This window comes from Bufo bufo, chromosome 2, assembly GCF_905171765.1.
Source record: "Bufo bufo chromosome 2, aBufBuf1.1, whole genome shotgun sequence".
Taxonomy (NCBI): Eukaryota; Metazoa; Chordata; class Amphibia; order Anura; family Bufonidae; genus Bufo; species Bufo bufo.
Genome location: NC_053390.1, coordinates 539,196,698 through 539,215,788, shown reverse-complemented (window position 1 = coordinate 539,215,788; position 19,091 = coordinate 539,196,698). Strand labels below are relative to the sequence as shown.

Below are 19,091 nucleotides of genomic sequence, written 5' to 3'. Positions count from 1 at the left end.
ACCAACATGCATGCTGAGCCCACTCTATACCCTTCCTGGTGCTAGACAGCTTCCGTGTAACAGAGATCGCCTTGACGTTTGGCATACGGGCTTAGATGGTTTTGTACAAAATGCATTGACCAAGCATCTCGCTTTTATAAATAAGCGTAGTATTAGCTCCATAATTTTTGTAAGCATTGTTGTACTTTGTCTGATTTGCAGAGTGCTGCCGCATTGTCTCCTTTTTTCCCACTAATATTAGATAGGCACACTTCATCAGGAATAATTCAGAGACCTGAATATCATTGAATTATTTATTGAGTATTCCCCTAGACAGAGCAAGATAAAAAATATCCCTAAAATATATTTGTAAACTCCCCAAATAAATAATTATAAACTCTCCAAATAAATATTTATTTGGAGACTTTACAAATATATTTTAGGGATATTTTTATCTTGCTCTGTCTAGTGGAATACTCAATAAATAATTCAAGGATATTCAGGTCTCTGAATTATCCCGGATGAAGTGTACCTATCTATTATTGCATATGACATGGTACCTACACAATACGAAAGCACCTCCAAAACTGGTTTTAAAGTAAAATGTAGGATAAATACCTCAAAGCAGTACCATACCTTTCTTGTGAAAATTTGGCCCTCTAATCCTGATAATTGCTTCTTTGGGGCATTATTGGTCTACCTATAACACTGTTGAGCCACTCCCCCCCTTGAGATTTTAAAGCTTGTGGCAATAACGCAAGGGAATCCAGGCCGCTTCGTTTGGGGCATTATTTCTCCGCCTCTAACACCTCCCAGCTACTCCCCCTTTTGAGTATTCAAAGCTTGTGGTGATAACACAAGGGAATCCAGGTGCACTGAACAGAGGGTCTCTACTCATGATGATGTGCCCTTAACCTTATTTGGAATGTTTCTTTTTTTTTAAATCAGATAATTTTTATTTGATTTTTTCGAAAATCACAAAAATGCAAAGGAAAATAGTCTGTACAGCATACATGCAACAGTTGATGACAAAAATACCATAGAATTAAACGATCGGACAAATAGTTACTTTCATGAGTATCCCAAGTAACATCAACCATGGTACAAAAAGTATATAAAATCACGTGGTCTAGTTACAAAGTATACCTGGTACAGAACCACATTTCCCATCCAATAATTTATAAACAGGAAACCAACCCTCCCTACCCAACTAAAGCCCAGTCCCCCCCCCCCCCACCCGAGCGATGGAGCGGATCCGAACTCCAAAATTGGACATCTTATTAACATGTCAAAGGCATATCCATTGGTGTACTCCTCCTGCCTGTGTAGCAGACCTCTTCACACCCGACCTGCGTAGTACTAAACACCTTCATACAGCATACATCCAGAGCAAAATAGGATAGAGGTGATAGAAAGTACACATAAACAAGAACTGTGCCTCTACCTACCCCATAGTCCGACTACGAGGAGAAGCTAAACCGGACACTGTACCCTGCATTTCTCCCAGTTATCCCATATTTTGTCAAACTTCCCAGCACAGTTTCTTTTAACATACACACTTTTCTCTAAGCGTAATATATCTGACATTCTATTGAGGAATTCTCCCCTAGTCGGAGATTGAGGTCTAAGCCAAAATCTAGCTATTAGTTTGAAATAGCAGACGCTGTACTCCCAAACGATGATGGCGATTTTTGATGTCTAATATCCCGATCACACATGCTCTTGGACCAGGCGGAACCGCGATATTATATGCGTCTTTTATTAGGGCCAAAACCGCGGACCAAAAGTTCCGGAGCTCCGCACAATCCCAGAACATGTGTAACAAGGATGCAGGGCCCCTGCCACATCTAGGACAATCCGCATCTTCCCAAACACCTATCCGGCATAAACACTCTGGTGTCCTATACACCAGGTGTATTAAAAACAGCTGGGACATACGCTGCCCCTCGCAAACTGACAGTTGTGGAGTGAGCGCCAAAAGCGATTTCCACTGCTCTTCTGAGATCGGCCCGACCTCCCTTTCCCATTTAGATTTGACTGCTAGACCCTCTTGTTTCAGTGATTTCACATTTGGAATGTTTCTTAAAGAGGACCTTTCATCAGTTTAGCCCTAGTCTAATTATGGTCTTACCTTATAGGGTGGCCCCCACTGATGTCGTGGCACATTTTTTCCCCCAAAGACACCCCCGTTCGTCTACTGTTGGCCCCGTTGATTTAAAGCCTTATATTATAATGAGCCGACTCAGTTATACTAGGCGGAGACTCTCAGTTTCGCTGGGGGCGGTTCTCTTCTCCCTGGCTGTGAGTGCATCCAATCAGAGCACACCGCTCTTAGCCAGGGAGGAGCTCATTCTCCCTGGCTAAGAGGGGTGTGCTCTGATTGGATGCACTCACAGCCAGGGAGAAGAGAACCACCCCCAGCGAAACTGAGAGTCTCCGCCTAGTATAACCGAGTCGGCTCATTATAATATAAGGCGCCGAAATCAACGGGGCCAACAGCGGACGAACGGGGGTGTCTTTGGGGAAAAAAAGTGCCATGGCATCAGTGGGGGCCGCCCTATAAGTTAAGACCATAATTAGACTAGGGCTAAACTGATGAAAGGTCCTCTTTAAGAAAAGTATGGTCATGTCTCAGGGCTGATTTTGGAGGTGACAGACTCCCATTAAAGCAGAAAAACAACGTCAAAAGCTAGGAGTTAAGACAGTTACTGGGCTCAAAAGTAAAAAAAAAATGACTAAAGATATATAAAAAAGAATGAAATACCATTGCAGTGGTTTCCATCAAAATAATATCCTATGCCGCAGCTACTGATGCATTGCCCTTTTAACAAGGCCAGCGGAGGTGAGCAGGATGTGCACTGGTTGGCTAGTGGTCCGGAACATGATGCACAATCTTTGTGACAAGCTGGGGAAACAAAGAATAAAACAACAGATGCTTCATGGATTAAATATTTCTGTGGACTAGAATTCAATTCCCAATGACTAAATTGTCAGATGCTGTAAAACTATGCTAAATTAAGAGTTAGCCTTGCATTTTTCCAATAAGTGAAGCACATGTAAAAAGTAACGACAGATAAAGGACCACGTTGCATAGATGAAAGCATGTCTGGTGCTATACCCGCAGGTCACTATGCAAGGACAATTGCCACATACCGTTATATATTAGAAAAGTATCATCCAACACCAGATACATCAACCTGGTGTAACGGACAAGGACTTCAAAAAACAAATTCTTTCAGTATATTGACACACAAATCCAATCTTACCAGACTGAGCATGTATTCTAAAGAAGATCACTGCACAAATTTACAAGTCGAGAACATTAAGTGCTGCACTGAACATCTTTTCATGTATCACTTGCCGTTCTGCTAACTGCACATTGTCACTTACATTGTGACAGATGACATTACATTACAGGTAATAGCAGTTGTTTATTGCTTGTCATTCACAATCATATCTCTACCGATTTGATTTCTTTGTGCCACTTTTCCACCAGCAATGTAACAAGCTGACTCTAATTGAGATGCCTAAGAAAATCTGTAATTTAGCAAGATAAATAGTACCGCTATATATTCCCAATATGGGCTGTCTGTCTGCCTAGGATACATCAAAATGCAGTCAGTGGTGCTTGCACTCAGCCTATAAAGAACCATTGCATAATGTATATGGAATTTTAACATGTTGCTACCTAACCTATTGTTCCAATTAGACGCCGAAACAAAAAAAACAAAAAATGAACAAGATACAAGTCTACAAATGGGCAATTAAAAATTTCAGTACAATATTTCCAGTGCAATCTGTTAGCTTTACTGAGAATTTGCTCATTAACAACTCACAGCTCTACAGCATGGAAACAATTTGTCTTGACAACTTGTCATTGTGTTTCATTAGTTATGTGAAAACTCATAATGTACAAGGTTTCAATGCAAAGATAACCATTGTGTACATCATATTATATAACCTATAACTGGTAAGCAGAATGGTAAATGTAGAGGGGTTACCACCATAACAATAATGGCAGGATGGATCAAGAAAAGGAAAATATTAATAAGAATAGTAAGCAGTCTGTCGAGAGGTCATTTTCTAGTTGTCTATAGCTTTTTTCCATTAGCAGACTTTGAGGCAGTGCTAAGAGGTTCTAAAGGATAATAAAACTATACTGGGGAACCACTCATTGTGCAGTTCCTCTGTATTTTAACTCAAAGTCAGTGGTGGAAATTAATTAATACTCATTTAAACTTTCGGCAAAATTAATGTGCCCCTTATTATGTGTTATATAAAGTCTAGACATAATAATCTATCTGCAACAGTACAGACTGTTGCATTACTAACCTACTTTTTGAAACAATCATTATCATCATTGGTGCTAATGCTTTTGATATCTGTATTCTAATTGACTAAGGGAAAATACTTATTTAAGGGCTATGAGCATCTTTGGGGTAGTTTTTTATGATTGCATCTTACTAATTTTGGGATAAATATAATTTTTCAATTGGTTTTTATTAAAACTTTCCAACAGTTTTTGTTCTACAGGGTTAAGTTTCAGTCTATCTGTTTGAGAACACAGCAGGGCTCAGAAGGGAAGGAGCGCCATTTGGCTTTTGAAACACAGATTTTACTGCAGTGGGTTTCAGTGCCACATAGAATTTGCAGCACCCCTGAGGTACCAGTACAGTGAAAACCCCAGGAAACAACAATGCAAAAAATACAATGTAAGCTACAGGCAGCATGTTATAGAGCAGAAGAAGCTAAGCCGATTGCTACATATTATTGTGTGGAAAAGATTCAGTAAAACTTTTATTTCATTTATTTAAATTCCTGCTCATTCTGGGCTTTGAAGTCAGGGAGGTGATCCTATCAGTGATTGACAGGGTTCCCTCTATGACTGTGCATACAGAGAGAGCAGTGAATTATCGATAGACCGCCTCCTTGACTTCAAAGCCCAAAATGAGCAGGAATTTAAATGAATGAAATACAAGTTTTACAGAATCTTTTTATTTTTTTTAGGCATTTACACTGACATTTGGCCTGATCAAAACCCGTCTCTGGCAGGGCCTGGCGGGCTTCCGTACATGGCAGGCCCAAAGGCCTTTGTAAGCCTTCCGGCTGCCAGGGCAGCCATAGGAACCTTGCCATCGCAGGAGCCCAAATCCTTGGGCTGCCAGGGCAACCATTGGGATTTTGCAATTGCATTGCAGAAGTTCAAAAGGGCAGGTAAATCGGTCCCTCTGTAAACCCCTATGATGCAACGGTCACTACGGACTGTGGCATCCAAGGGGTTAAATGCCAAGATGGGCGCTAACAAAGATCTAGGCTTTTGTAGCAAAGTGTCAGCTGTATGCTACAGCTGACACCTGCTGCTGATGGAGGCAGCTCTGTACCTGAGCCGTTGCAATCTGCATGCTCTTAATGTACGGCATGGTGCATTAATGTTCTGCATGTCATGCCGTACATTAAAGGGAGTCTTTCACGCAGATTCACCCTATTAACCTAATAACATACGAAGGCACTCCCCCTACGCCGCGTCTGCCCACCCTTAGTCTCTGTTCTAACCTCCCTCCTCCCGTCCGTAATCCCCCACATGCGCCGATGAACGCGATATCGGCACGTGCGCATTGAATGAGCATCGCAGTTTAGCGTGCGCATGCGCGGGATTACGGGCGGGAGGAGGGAGGTTAGAACAGAGACTAAGGGCGGGCAGATGCGGCAGAGGGGGAGTGCCTTCGTATGAAAATGACCCAGGGGCCTGGGCACCGGCCGTTGTAACGCCGCCCCTGGGCACCTTCACAGACTCATTTGCATGCGGAATAAAAGTGTTTTTCTCCACAACGATGCTAGCAAGGAATAAACGGTAAGCACCGTTTTAATAGGGGGGATGTCGTGGATATAACACTGTTATTAGGTTAATAGGGTGAATCTGCGTGAAAGACTCCCTTTAACGGTATGGAGCGGGAAGGGGTTAATAAAGACAAGTTTAAAACATTATTTTTACCATAAAATTTGTTAAATGCAATCCAAAAAAAAATTCTTCCCAAAAGTGTTCATAGCTTTTTACAATTTGCAGGTCAAAAGCAAAAAAATATTTCCTACCTATACACAGCAGTCCATCATAGTCAGCATAATAACCTGCTGGACACTGCAGCACACATTTGCCTTGGTGAAGGATTCTGCCTGTGGCACAGCTTAAGCATCTGCTGTTGTCTGAAGAGCAAGCATGGCATGATGGATCACAATCTTAAAGAAAAAGATAGAGAGCATGAAAAAGAAAGCAAGATAAAACTGCAACAAACACCAAATACAGCTGGCTGGATCTATACATAATGCTGAATACGGAGGCCAGTGTGCACTTGGAGCTCAGTATCAGCTTGGCACTACGAAACAGTGAAACAGATGGCCATTCTGAGGAATAGAGAGGAGTGAGCCAGGTCACTATAAAACTGCGCCATAACAATTGTAATCCATTCACTTTCTGTGTTTTCAAATTGGCCAAATATCGTTCACTTTAAAAAGAAATAGCACGTTTTCAGAAAAAGTGACTGGTTTGTAAAATGTCATAATAAAAGGAAAACAGGCTATTTGACAACATCAGCCCTACAAAACCTTGTAGACAACATAAGGCTGTCTAACATGCAGGCACAGATCTAAAGATTATCAATGTCTACATCTTGCACACACAAACAATATAGAGATATAGGTGCAATGTATGTTAAAGTCAACCCATGCATGTGGGATTGGTTAGAGGGTTGTTCAAATTAATATGTTCAACTTATGAAGAACATGAATGTTCCTGGCCACTAAAGACTGGGAATTATTAAGGTTTATCTGGTAAAAGCAAGAGTGAGAAGCTATAGAAAGTGCTCCGTCCGCTAACGTTATGGTGGCATACTGGTCTGAGCAACAGATGATCTGTCTCTAAGCACTGGAGTCAAACCTAACAAAACACACGACCTTTGGCTGTTTTGCAGTCCCCAAATTGCACTGCATTTTGTGGATCTTAACGTCGGGCCCATAATAGAACTGTCCTATCCTAGTCTGTAATACGGACAATAATAGGACATGTTCTATATTTTTTGCGGAGCGGCCATACATAAACAATGCATGCGGAGTAAATTCAATTTTTTATGTGGACCCATTGAAGTCAATGGATCCACAAATGGGCAGCAAAAAGAAACGGGGGAAAAAAAGGTTTGTGTACATGAGCCATTATGTGTAGGAAACTGTCACACAAGGGGAGCCGGCTGTAAGGCATAACACATAAATGAAGAGTAACATAAGGCTTGTGTGCAGTACCAGTTATAACCTGGATGGTGGCAGACATTCTGATTTTGTCTGATACATTGGCAAGTATTGGAGATGAATGGCTTTACTGCCTCATGCTGAGAGCTGTAGCTACCTGTTATAGTTATGCTGCCTCTAAGAGCGTAGCTGGCAAAGTAATTGAGAATCCGTTTCAAATTAGCTTTTAAGTGGTTCACAAAAAAAAATAACGTCCAGGGCGCCACTGCTCCTTCACCAATACTAATAATGTTTATAGTATAGTATACTCTTGACAGAGGGGTTGTAAGCCTCGAAATGAAGCTTGTGGACTATGTGGACTATGCTCAACGAAAAATCTATAGCACTCCACAAGGATGTCTTATGCAATGAAAGACATTATATTCCAAACAATATATCCAGGTGGATTTCCAGTATACGATCTTATTGCCCCATAAATAAATGCCGGACATTTCGGTCCATACATGAACTTTCTCCATGGTACATCCATGAAAAAAACAGTATAAAGGTAAATACGTGTAAGCATGCCAGGATAAGATCGTCAAGAAAATCAAAGTAGAAAATTCTATAAGATTCCCTGAGATATACACCTACACAAAACTGGTGACTGAAAAACAACTGTGAGTAGAAAAAAAATAATCAAAAAAATATACACTACAAAATATCGTAAAATAAAATTAGCAAAAATACATTTCAACTTTCAGAAACAGACAAAGATATCTAATATTTGCAGCATCCTATGGATGTACTTTCTGCACCTGTAAACCTTGGTGAGATTTCCCTGTCCTCTCTGGTCACAGAGAAGGAAATGAAGTACTTCTATGAGACATTATTGTTTTGGCAGCACGGTTCATTCACCCGCCTGATGGACTACAGCACGGCTTAAAGCACTCACCCAGCTCACGCTACCTCTTTTACTGCAGACAAGTGGCTGTGGCAGGCCTCTGAATCTTTTCAGTTAAACACTGTGCTGCTTACTCAGTCAAATAATGATCATGAAGAAATAAAAAGGCTCTTGGCCTCTAATCAGTTATAGCTAGGATCTTGTTCGCACTATCTGTGCAACGGTTAAAAAAGCATTAAAGGGAACCTGTCATCAACTTTATGCTGACCTCACTAAGTGCATAATAAAGTAGTGACAGAAATACTGATTCAGCGGTGTGTCCAAATCAGGTAAAAGTAAGATGTTGCTGAGAACCAGCATCTTAATGATTGCAGCCCAGGCCTAGAAAAGAGTCACATCTACCTGAGAAGAGTCCTGGTTATACATAATCTCCTGCCCACCTGCTGATGATTGGCAGTTGTCTCCTAGAGAGAAAGGGAGAAAACTAGGTAGAAGCCTGTCAGTCATCAGCAGGGAGAGCAGGAGTCCATGAATAACCAGGACTCTTCTCAGGTGGCCGTGACTCTTTTCCAGGCCCAGTCTGCAATTATTGTGATGTTGGTTCTTGTCAACCACTTACTTTTAACTTATAAATAACAGACCGCTTAAATCAACTCACCTGTCTCTACTTTATTCTGCTGTTAGTATGGGCAGCATAACGTTGATGACAGGTTCCCTTTCAAATGTGCATCAATATCACTGGGGGTGGCATGGCAAAATGTATGCTTGTGCAATATAGATCCACTAACATGTACAAGACAAGGAGGGTACATTTACACGACTGTGTGACGTCCATGTTGCATCGTTTTGTGTTTTTTTTCAATGGGTTTGTAGTCCGCATTTTTTTTCAATGTTCCGCATTTTGCGCCCAACAATAGGAAATGTTATATATTTTAGAGGAATGGACATACGGCTGCAGAAAGCACACAGGTCAAACGTATGCTTATTCCGCAAAAAGTTAGAATATGTCCACAAAATATGGACCACGGACCCATTGATTTCAATGGGTCTGAAAAAAAAATTGTTTTTTTTTAGCGCCTCGATCGTTCATCTCGAAATCAGCTGTACATTTACACAGCATGATCATAACTAACGAGCGTTCATAGGAACGCTCATTAGCGATAATCTGTGCAATTCTCGGCCCGTATAAAGGGCCCTTATGGCTACCTTAGGACAGGCTATCAACATCAGATCGGTGGGCGTCTGACACTCATACCCCTGCCAATGAGCTGTTACCTTGTAGCTCTGGCAGGAAGCAATGGACTGAGCTGTCCTGGCGCCAGAGCTACAAAGAAACAGCTGATCAGCATGGGTGGGAGTGTCAGACCCCCGCCAATCTGATATTGATGGCCTATCCTCCAGCATCACCCCTTTAAGATATTCAGGGAATTAAAACATTACCAACACATGAGGAATTAAGGATCGCTAACACTGCTGGAACATCTAATAAAGCAATGTATCAGAAACTTATTTTTTTCCCTTTCAAAATCAGAAGGGATAAATCTAAAACGATTTCTGGGAAAAAAATACTCCAACAAGCACTTTAGTGCAGTAATTGCTTCATCTGTTGGAAGCTCTGTGGTAACAGGGAGTGTAATGTTCATGTGTGATAAAATAATACCTATATTTCATGAAAACAGCAGCACTTGCTTAGGCTATAAATACACTATTTCTTAAAGGTTTGCAAGACTGAATGTGTGAGGAATAGAAATCTGAAGTTAATGGAAAATTAAATCCTAAAGCAATCCTTGATTTATCTTTAGTAATGGTTAAAATAATCTTGTTGGGAAAGAACTTTTTCTACTTAACAAATATTTAATTTGAATATCCAAGAATCTGCCCAGCAATGAAGAGAAGCCATGCCACCATTTTTGGCAACAGGTTAGGTAAAAAAACGCAGTTATCATCACACAACCAGAACAGTAGTAACTAATGAATGTTCCTATTAAATGACTGCAAGCAGATAGCTTAACAGTCTAGGGGAAATGGACACAGAATATATTGGTAAATTATATAAATGTTTTTCATACAAAAATTATATTTATACACTGAAACCTGAATATCTCTCGCAGTGCAATCTAGCTACCATACTTTCAATTCCAGGGCAATTCTACACTTAATTTTGACTAGATACAATTCTTTATATCTGCTAACTTTCAAAAACAAATTGGTGCATACATGGGTATGCTTAAAGGGGTTATAGCAGGGGTCGACTCGAGGGGGAACGCGTGGGAACGGCGTTCCTGCACTTTGTTCATAGCAGGAACGCCGTTCCCTTTCAGGGCAAAAGGACCAGGAGGAAGCGGTGAAGGCTTTGTACTCACCACCGCCTTCCTGGTCCTCGGCTGTCGGCTGTGAGGGCTGCACACAGGAGCCGAGTGAGTCGCTCTGTGACGTCACTCCGTGCGCAGCCTACAGCAGTAGAAGAGGAGCGTCTGCGTCTAGGAGCAGGAGAGATAAGTGTAAGTGTTTTTTTTTTCTTTCATATTTTATACTATAGGCTGAATGGAGAGGCACTGACTGGAGGCTGGTGGAGGGGGCACTCGGGGCTGGTGGATGGGGCAGCACTGGGCGCTAGTGAATGGGGCCCTGGGGGCTGGTAAGAGGCACTGGATGGCTAATGGAGAGGCTCTGGGGGCTGATATAGAGGACTGGGGGCTGATTAGAGGCACTAGGGGCAGATTAGAGGCACTGGGGGCTGATTAGAGACACTAGGGGCAGATTAGAGGCACTGGGGGCAGATTAGAGGCACTAGGGGCAGATTAGAGGCACTGGGGCTGATGAGATCTGCTGGGGGCTGATATAGAGGCACTGGGGGGCTGATGAGAGGTACTGGGGGCTAATGTAGAGGCACTGGGGGCTGATGAGATCTGCTGGGGGCTGATATAGAGGCACTGGGGGGCTGATGAGAGGTACTGGGGACTGATGAGAGGCACTGGAGGCTAATATAGAGGCACTGGGGACTGATGAGATCTGCTGGAGGCTGATATAGAGGCACTGGGGGGCTGATGAGAGGTACTGGGGGCTGATGAGAGGTACTGGGGGGCTGATGAGAGGTACTGGGGGGCTGACTAGAGGTACTGGGGGATGATGAGAGGTACTGGGGGATGATGAGAGGTACTGGGGGATGATGAGAGGTACTGGGGGATGATGAGAGGTACTGGGGGGCTGATGAGAGGTACTGGGGGGCTGATGAGAGGTACTGGGGGCTGATGAGAGGTACTGGGGGCTGATGAAAAGCACTGGGGGGCTGATATGAGGCACTGGGGGCTAATGGAGAGGCACTGGGGGGCTGATGGAGAGGCACTGGGGGGCTGATGGAGAGGCACTGGGGGCTGCTATGAGGCATGGGGCTATTATCTGAGGTCTGATTGGGGGTCATTCATATTGGGTTCTGATCTGAGGTCTTATTGGGGTCTTATTAACATTGGGGGTCTGACCTGAGGTTTAATGAAAAATATTTTTTCTTATTGTGCGGTGCCCACTTCCAGCCCTGAGCCCAGCTGCCTAGAGCACTGATTCGGAGCAGCTTGGAGAAAAAAGGCCTCACAGTCCCACACTCCTTCTGCTCGGCCAAGCCTGTCAGCACCCCTGAGGCCAAGCCTGTCAGCACCCCTGAGGCTAAGCCAGCCAGCACCCCTGAGTCTTCAGAACTGTAAGTAAATTATATATAAGGGGAGTTTTTGTTTTGTTTTGATCACAATGTGTACATTTGGCTAAGTCCGCAGCGACACAAATTACAGCATGCTAGATTTTCTGTGCTTTTTTTTTTTTTCGCTACACTTAGCTTTCAAAAGCCCATTCACATGTATTGTATTTTAAAGGGGTTTTCCCATCTCAGACAATGGGGGCATATCGCTAGGATATGCCCCCATTGTCTGATAGGTGCGGGTCCCTATATATATTTGTTTATTTCATGTTAATTTTGCAGTAAACTGGCACTTTACAATAAATGTTGCACAGAATTTTTAGCGAAATATATATATATTTTTTTTGTGGGGGGGGGGGGGGGGGTTTGCAGTGGATCTTGGGTGAGTTCCCACACTTTTTTTCCCAGGACTTGACCCCTGGGTTATAGCATATCGCTAAGATATGCCATAACATTATGTCTGTTATGGGTTAAACCCACCAATCCTGAGAATGAAAGGGGTTGGCCCATCTCAGACTTTGATGGCATATTGCTAGGATATTTCCAAAAGGTACAGGTCCAACCTCTGGGATCTACTCCTTTGTCCAGAACGGGGCCCCAAAGTTAAGGAAAGTGCACTGTGCATGCTCGGCTTGCTCTCCAATCACTACTATGGGAGTCCAAAAATCAAAACTCCCTCAGCAGTGAATGGAGGGTTTCCCCACTTGCGTGGTGCGCTCTCCTTCACTTCAGGCGGCCCATTCTGGAGATAGGTGTGGGTCCCAGAGGTAGGACCCACACCTATCTGTCACTGATGTATCCTAGCTATACGCCATCAATGTCTGAGATGAGACAACCCCTTTAAGGGTCTGCAGCGCTGTTGTAGTGCTGACTCCCTTTCACAGTTTTTTCCTGCAGAAATGTGCCCCTGTTGCCTGATTGGAAATAACTGTAACACAGTCAGGTAGCCAGGGAAAAGTTAGGTCAGAAGCAACATAAACTAGGGTCAGCAGGGGTGCCAGAGGTGGGACCTCCATGGATCATAAAATGATTAGGTAGCCTCGCGGTATGCCATCACTTTATTAGAATGGAATACCACTGTAAATAAATGGCTCTTAGTTAATGTCCGTCTGTCACGCCGCACCACCCAGAGTTTAGCTCCAGCTGGGTTCTACCCGTTTAATGTAACTCTGTCTTGAGTATGTTGGATCTATGAATAATGTACACATTTTCTTCAGTCAGATCGAACAGACGATTAAAAAAATTAAAAGAACTATACAGAAACCATTTTAACTCTAAAGCTGTTTTCAAAAAGGTCTGCCAAGATAAGTAAAGAAGTTATAATATATATATATACACTGTATATTATAACATGACATATAATATTATAATATAACACAACCATGTAGATAGCAAAATAATGCACTAAATAATTTCCTTATTTTGTCTGGTACGGCCTCCATAAATCATCCGCCTAATGACCAGTTCAGTCATTCCAGCTCTGCCTTGTTTCTTCACAAGGCTGCAAGCCTCATATTTCACACTTCGACTGTGGTTAGCAAAACTGGTGTACACTACATGAAAGATTCTCGATTAATGCCAACTAAAGATAAATCAGGAGATATCTTGTTGTTCAAGGCGCATTAACTTAAGCTTTCATATGTTACAACATGCTCTACTAATGCAATTATTTATTCTTGGGAAATGTGATCAGTTTTTGCTCAGAGAGACATATTTGTTCTTCCCGAGGTCATACAAGGTAAAAGATAACTGCTCAGAACAAGAATTACCTGCACAGGTTCCATTTTGTATATAGAATCCCGGACCACAGCTGTCTACACAGTGACCTCCACGTTTCACTTGTAATGGGTCTTTGCATGTTATGCAGTCACTTTCTGAAGGTCCATGACACTCAGAGCAAGAGTCATGGCAAACTAGATGACAGAAGGGGAGGAGAAGTTAAAATCCAAGTATAGAAGACCTTTAATGCAATAAAGAATGAATGAACAACTTTTTTTTTTTATTATTATATATATTTTTTTTTTTTTACAGAAAACTGATGTACTAACAATTCGCATTAACAGCAATTGCTTCATAAAATCTTCATGTCTATATAGCTCCCATGAAATGCGGGTTCATGTACAATAAAGGTGTACACGTTATGGAGGCAGATCATTCGACTGCTATGGATCCCTACTAGAGAAGGGACATAGCCCTGGAAAATGTAATCCACATTTCAAATACATAGGGTGCAGCGGTGCATGGCTCGGTATCATAATGGAATTAAATGAAGTTTTTTTTTCTATTGGATCCTCCTCTCTTCAAGGCAGGGATAAAAAAGGAAGCAGATTTAGGCCTCATGCACACGACTATATGTATTTTGCTGTCCGCAAATTGCAGATCAGCAAAATATAGATATCATCTGTGTTGCATCCATATTTTTGCAGACCCACTGACTTCAATAGGACCGTGGTCCGTATTTAGTGGGCAACTATAGGACATGCTCTTTTTGCAGAATAGACATACGGATGCAGAAGGCACATGGATCATCCATGTGCTTTCTGCATTCGTAAGCCCATTCTGCAAAAAGATAAAATATGTCCTCAAAATGTGGTCCATGGATGCATGGAGGTCAATTGGGTCCCCCAAAAAAATGTGGACGGCACACAAACTGCATCCGTATTTTGCAGATCTGTGATTTGCGGACTGCAAAACGGATATGTGTGCATGAGGTCTAATACTTTCTAGGATTCAGATAGTATAAGCTTAAAGAGGCATTCCATCGCAAACATAGATGGCATTACCCTAGGATATGCCATCAATGTCAGATAGATGTGGTTCCCACATCTCGGACCAGCTCCCCTTCTCCAGGACGGGGCCCCCAAAGTAAAAAAGAGAGCAGCCACGCTTGCAAGGCCATCCTCCATTCACTGCTATGGGAGTTCTGGAAATAGGAGAGCGCTGGCTTGGCTATTTACGGCAGTCTCATAACGGTGAATGGAGAGGTGACCGTGCATGCGTGGTATACTCTCCATTCATTGCTATAGAACTTCCAATAGTAGCCGAGCAAGGACGCCCTGTACTAGAGATAGTAGAGGGTCCCAGAAGTGGGACCCACAACTATCTACATTGATGGTATATCCTATTGATATGCCATCAAAGTCTGAGATGGGAATACCCTGGGAATAAAATATTAATAACCTACATATCCTCCAAACACAAACCATGCTATTAATGTTGGATTTGATGCCAGTTTTTGTGCACTGCTTGTCCCATCAGAAATAATATACTATTTGAAGGAGTGAAATACATTTAATCTGTTTATCCTTAGCTGACTCTGTTTGCCTTTCATATACAGGGCATGCACACTCTTGTCTTCGTAAGAAAAGATTGCATGCTTGTGTGTTCAGGCTTAAAAGGAATCAAAATGATGTGGATTTAAAATGGTGAATTTATGCTATTAATGTTATAAACAACAGGAGGATAATCAATTCACCGCTCCCAAACGAACGTCCGTGCATGGATCTTAGCAAATCAAATCCAGTACAGCAAAAGGAGAAAGATCCAACACTTGGAAGATGATGATATAATAAAAGTTCCTCTTTATTGTAAATCCATAAAACAATTCTTGTACAGACAGTCCAAGAAAATCCCCCTCGGAACAGGTCAAAGCATTTCGGACTTCGCCAAGTATGTCATAAGTTCGGACTTGGCCAAGACCAAAATGTGTTGACCTGTTTCAAGGGGTATTTTTTGGGACCTCACTGTACAATAATCATTTTATGGACTTACAATAAAGAGGAACTTTTGTTAGATCCAGCACTTGAAAGATGATGATATTTCTTCTATTAATGTTAAAAATGGGTTGTCTCACCTGATGAATGACTGTCCATTAATACATGGAAGGGCCAAGTCCTGCAGGATGTTAGATATGCCGCTTGTTGATGGATCTCTGTTTTGGTTCACATATGGGGTCCTGATGGAGGGACACCCCTCTATCAGGTTCATAAGTCCAAATAGGGACAACCCCTTAAAGGGGTTGGCCACTTTCTGGTTACTGTTGACCAATGTGTTTGGAAGATGATTATATGGCACTTACTAGTCTACTCTTTCTTGAAATTCTGTGCCATTTTCTATATTTCATAAGATATGTCCACTTGTTTGTTAAGTCTTTTGTGCTGTCCACACAGAGGTCCTTTCCATAAGATGGCCGCTGATGGAGGGTCATGTGAGCAGACACATCACTCAGTCTCCTCAAGTCAAATACACTGTACCTGCTCTAAACTCCCAACAGAACCGGTACAAATGGCAGGTGCAGTGGATATGAATGGTGGAGGCATCACATGGAGGTGATCTGCCTGGTCACATGACTCTCCATCAGCAGCCATTTTATGGCGATAAGCACCCCAAAGTGCTATATTTTTCCAATACTGACACTTATGTGTATCTACCGTATATTCTACCCTCTGCACTCCAGACTTGCTTTTGACAAAGTAAAATTACATTTTCTTGTGTGTTCTTCAGGTGTGGGGTAAAGCTTAAAGAGTTTTTCCAGTACTTTTATACTGATGGCATATTCTTAGGATCTGTCAATCAAGAAGGAGGGCCTGACAGAGGGAGCAGGAGGTGGAACAGTGCACAGAGTGGCTTGGGCCTGCCCCCTGTGCACTTAACTACTTTTTCTCTTAATGAAACAATAGGATCATTATATTCTGCTAAGCTAGCCCTACAAGCAATTGTGCCTGGCATTATGCTTTCCGATGACATCCCTACTTTAAAGGTGAATACATCCCTATGATGTCTTTACACTACATTACATTATTACTAGATGCTAGTGTAATCAGCAAACGTCTCAGATAAATTACACCTCTTAAAAGTACCCCTTCCTTTTTAGGAAAATATAAAGTGAAGCTTTTATGCCCTGAAACAACTTTTTTACCAAGCCATTAAAATTGTTACATTTTCTTAGGATATCTACATAGTGTTTCAATTTACTGAAAAAACCCATAAGGATTATTAGATTGCAGAAAAAAATCACAATGATTTGGGCGATTTTAGTTTCTATCACTATTGATCTATCTGACAAGATGACTGCCAGCTTAGGTTTGTAAAATGAAAGCTTTCAGTACAGGCTTATACCATGCTCTTCTTGAAAGCACTAAAGCCAAATGTCAGCTATATTTACAATGACAAGCTGCACTTACAAATTCATTGCACTAGCTAGGATTTAGAAGGATTCAGATACAATAAATTTACTGTCATGAAAATATGGTAAAGTCGTGTTTGGCAAGAAAGTTACAGTATAAGGGCATGCAAAGCAAGATAAGTTGTTTCTGAAATGTAGCAGAACCGAGTTTGTCACTTGGCACAAGTCATTGTATCAATCTGTATTTTTACATAGGGCTGCAGGTGACAATCACAGGTCACAATGCAAAAACAATGCTGCTTCAAAAAAGTTATTAGCCCTACTACACAAAGCACACAAGATAATCATCAAGGAACATTACTAGCGCACCACCCTACTAACTATGCTATGTTCAGACAAGCAATGTAAAGCCTGTATTACACAGGCCGATTGAACAAGCAATTGTCGGGAGGGAAGAGATTATTGGCCAAAAATCGGCCTGTATAATACTAACATTCATCTGCTTAAATGAAACAAATGAATCTGTGGGAAATCAGCATTGTCTCTGACTGTGTTCTGTTTAGCCATTTCTTCCTGTTCATATGGCATCGGTATGTTATCAGTTTTTTCACGTCAGTAAATGGTGTCCATGCGCTGTCCATTTTTATAGTGCACACACTGACTTCAATGGATGTATCTAGCATAAAAATTGGACCAAAATAGTGTATGCTACAATCTTCCCTGCAGAGAAGAAAATTTGACGTGCATTGGCCCATTGACTTTAATGTGTCCAGTGTTCAGTCTGTGTGATGTCCATTGTACACTCTGCATATGGATGTGGACACTACTTGTCTGAATAAGTCCTTCTTACAGTTCCATACAACTTGAAAAGGAATGTGTCATCAGAAAATGACCTATTATTTAAATCAAGTTTTCATGTTAAACATATTTTCAATTTTTTTTTTAATGTTATTTTATTTTCCAAGTCATCATCTATATTTAAAAAAAATCCTAAAATCCAGTATTTTTGCACTGGCCACCAAGGCTAATAATATAGCAAGAGTTCATTTTCTGTACAGATTACTTTTCAGCAGTAATCTCATTATCATCACAGACAGGATTACAATGACAAATATCACCTATACAATGCATTTGGAAAGCCTTTCACTTTTTTGCAGATTTTATGTTGTGGCCTTGTGCTAAAATAACAAAAAAACAACATAAAAAAAAAACAATCACCCAATATTTGATTGGTTTCTAGTCAGGACTCTGGCTGGACCACTCAAGGACATTCACAGAGTTGCCCCTAAGTCACTCCTGTGTTGTCCTGGCTGTGTGCTTACAGTCATTGTCTTGTTGGAAGGTGAACCTTTGGCCCAATCTGTGATCAAGAGCAATCTAGATCAGGTTTTTATTAAGAATATCTCTGTACTTTGCTCCTATCAGCTTTCCATCAACCCTAACCATTCTCTCTCTGTCCTACCGGCTGGAAAAAAAAAACACAGCACAATGCTGCTACCACCATGCTTCACTGTAGGGATGGTATTGGCAGGTGATGAGCAATACCTGGTTTCCTAAAGACATAATGATTAGAACTGAAGGCAAATTTCAATATTGGTTTCATCAGACCAGACAACCTTGTTGCTCAAAGTTTTAGGCCCCTTTCACGCGAGCGAGTTTTCCGCGCGGGTGCAATGCGTGACGTGAACGCATAACGCCCGCACTGAATCCTGACCGATTCATTTCAATGGGCGTGTGTACATGAGCGTTTTTTTTCATGCAGCAGTTCTGCGTTGCGTGAAAAACGCAGCATGCTCTATATTCTGCGTTTTTCACGCAGCTATGGCCCCATAGAAGTGAATGTGGCTTCAGTGAAAAATGCATTGCATCCGGAAGCAAGTGCAGATGCAATGCGTTTTTCACTGATGTTTGCTAGGAGATGTTGTTTGTAAACCTTCAGTTTTTTATCACAAACATCAAAACGTATTGCAACCGCGCTGAAAAAAACTGAACAACTGAACGCAATTGCAGACAAAACTGACTATACTTGCTTGCAAAATGGTGCGAGTTTCACTGAACGCACCCTGAATGCATCCGGACCTAATCCGTCACGCTCATGTAAAAGAGGCCTTAGGACTAGGGATGAGCGAACCCGAACTGTATAGTTCGGGTTCGTACCGAATTTTGGGGTGTCCGTGACA

At 41.8% G+C, this 19,091-nt stretch overlaps 1 protein-coding gene across 1 annotated transcript in view; it reads right to left on the bottom strand.

Annotated features, from left to right (window-relative positions):
- The window catches only part of FRAS1 (Fraser extracellular matrix complex subunit 1), a 487,428-nt gene that overhangs the window by 221,964 nt on the left and 246,373 nt on the right, over positions 1–19,091 (bottom strand). The window contains exons 15-17 of the mRNA XM_040418026.1: positions 13,556–13,699; positions 6,070–6,213; positions 2,744–2,884 (exon numbers count right to left, since the gene is read on the bottom strand). Of these exons, the coding sequence (XP_040273960.1) occupies positions 2,744–2,884; positions 6,070–6,213; positions 13,556–13,699 (429 nt within the window). The remainder of the gene's footprint in view (positions 1–2,743; positions 2,885–6,069; positions 6,214–13,555; positions 13,700–19,091) is intronic.